The sequence below is a fragment of the Xiphophorus hellerii genome, unplaced genomic scaffold (genome assembly GCF_003331165.1).
Source record: "Xiphophorus hellerii strain 12219 unplaced genomic scaffold, Xiphophorus_hellerii-4.1 PGA_scaffold_77__1_contigs__length_49999, whole genome shotgun sequence".
In the NCBI taxonomy this organism is placed as follows: Eukaryota; Metazoa; Chordata; class Actinopteri; order Cyprinodontiformes; family Poeciliidae; genus Xiphophorus; species Xiphophorus hellerii.
Genome location: NW_022587652.1, coordinates 17,501 through 19,285, shown reverse-complemented (window position 1 = coordinate 19,285; position 1,785 = coordinate 17,501). Strand labels below are relative to the sequence as shown.

The window sequence follows — 1,785 nt, the reverse complement described above, 5'->3', positions numbered from 1 at the left end:
GGACGGGGTTCCCTAACCCGCCTTTTCCCTAACCCGTCTTAGAGTCGTAACATGGCCTCCCGCCCTCCGGGGAATCGCCGCGCGGCTATCGGGACGCGTTTACCCGGGGATCCGGCCCCGATTTCGGGGTCCGAACGAGGCCCAGGTGTTGCCAATTAGGCTTAACTGGAAGCCAATCTCAGGAGCTTCCCCTGATTGGACGCCCCCCGAATTGGGAGCAGGTGTCGCCAATTAGGGCTTGATTAGAGGGAAGCACGCCCGGGGATCCGGCCCCGATTTCGGGGTCGAACGAGGCCAGGTGTCGCCAATTAGGCTTGATCGGGGAAGCACGCCCACCCGCCTGCACATATAGCCGGATGTGCGGATGTGCCCCCCCCTTATTCGCTATCTGACTCTCGCGGAGTGAAGATGACGCCTTCTAAGTTTAAGAATCGCTGCCCTGTATGTCACCGGCCGTCTTGGCGCCTGCGACGCCACTTGGATGACGTTCACAGCGTCAGGAACGCCCTGGAGCGAAGGATCCTGCTGGCGTTTGCCAGAGGGCGAGTGAGCGTTCGCGGCATGAAGTGCCCCGTCGGCGGCTGCTCGTACGGCGGGTCAAGGGTGGCGCAGCACCTCCAAGACGCTCACCGTGACCTGGGTGCCAAGGAGAAGAAGCGCCTTTTGAGGAAGCTCCAGTGGCGCAAAACGCTGCGGCAGGTGAGAGAACTTCGGGCCTCGGGTCCCGACCCGCCTTTAGCCACCAGGTTGGACCTGGAGGGTTCACGGGGCAGCGAAGCCGCCGACGCCGCCGCCGCCGCCGCCGCCGCCGCCGCACCCCCCCCTGCTTCTCCCCTTCCCTCGCAGGGACCGAGCGCCAGCCCTCCCCGTACGACCTCGACGGACTCCCCGCAGCAGCAGCAGCAGCAGCAGCAGCGGCCGGAGCCAGAGGAGGAGCTGGAGGAGCCATGTCTTGTTCCCGGCCGACCGAGCGCCAGCCCTCCACGTTCCACCTCGGCGGCGGACTCCACACAGCGGCCGGAGCCATGTCTTCTTCCCGGCGGCGACGACGACGACGACGACGACGTGCCATCCGCGGACTCGGCGGCGACGACGACGACCGGAGTGCCGGAGGTCGAGGACGAAGAACCGCAGGCCCCGTCCTCGAGCACGGTGGGTAGGCTGAGTACATTTCCTGCAGTCATCCGTGGCTACCTAGAAGAGTACGGCCGGCACCTGGCCGGGGCAGTACGCTCGCGAAAGCATGCTGAAAATGTTAAGTCAAAGATGGGTCGAATTGTTGCATTCCTCAGCTACATGAGCCGTGATAAGACCGAGCTGGGCTCCTGGCGCTTCTTGGATGACGCCGGACGCATAATGGCCTGGCCCGCCGAACTCACCGAGCGGGAGCGGAAGGCCGTAACTACCGTTAAGGTCTACCTGGTAAACACAACCCAATTCCACGTATACTTCATGGAGACGCCTCCGAGAAGCTCCAGGCTGTCCAAGCGGCAGCTCGTGTCCGTGATGAGAGCTCTGAGGTCGGCTACGTGCCAAATCGGAACGAAGGTGGTGCTTCGGCAGATCAAGGTCAAGTCCGAGAAGCTACAGCGCTCCGTAACGCCCGAAATTCTCCGCAGATGCATCGCAAAGTGTCGGGGCTGGATCCCCAAACTCTTGCTGAGCTGCTCGCAAAAGAAGCACGACGTGGGACTGAGGCACCTGCTGTTCGGGTTCTTCGGCCTTTACCTTATTTCTCTCTACGGCCATCGAGCCGGAGTGATGACCAACCTTACCACCGAAGAG

The 1,785-nt window shown here is 62.9% G+C and overlaps 1 protein-coding gene across 2 annotated transcripts in view; it reads left to right on the top strand.

The window, feature by feature from the left end:
* Positions 1 to 1,389: 1,389 nt before the first annotated feature.
* LOC116716640 (uncharacterized) overlaps positions 1,390 to 1,785 on the top strand; it is a 1,270-nt gene continuing 874 nt past the window's right edge. For both annotated transcript variants that reach the window (XM_032557457.1, XM_032557456.1), the window contains exon 1: positions 1,390 to 1,785. This exon is cut by the window's right edge and continues 54 nt beyond it. In XM_032557457.1, coding sequence (XP_032413348.1) covers positions 1,453 to 1,785 — 333 coding nt within the window. In that variant the 5' untranslated portion in view covers positions 1,390 to 1,452.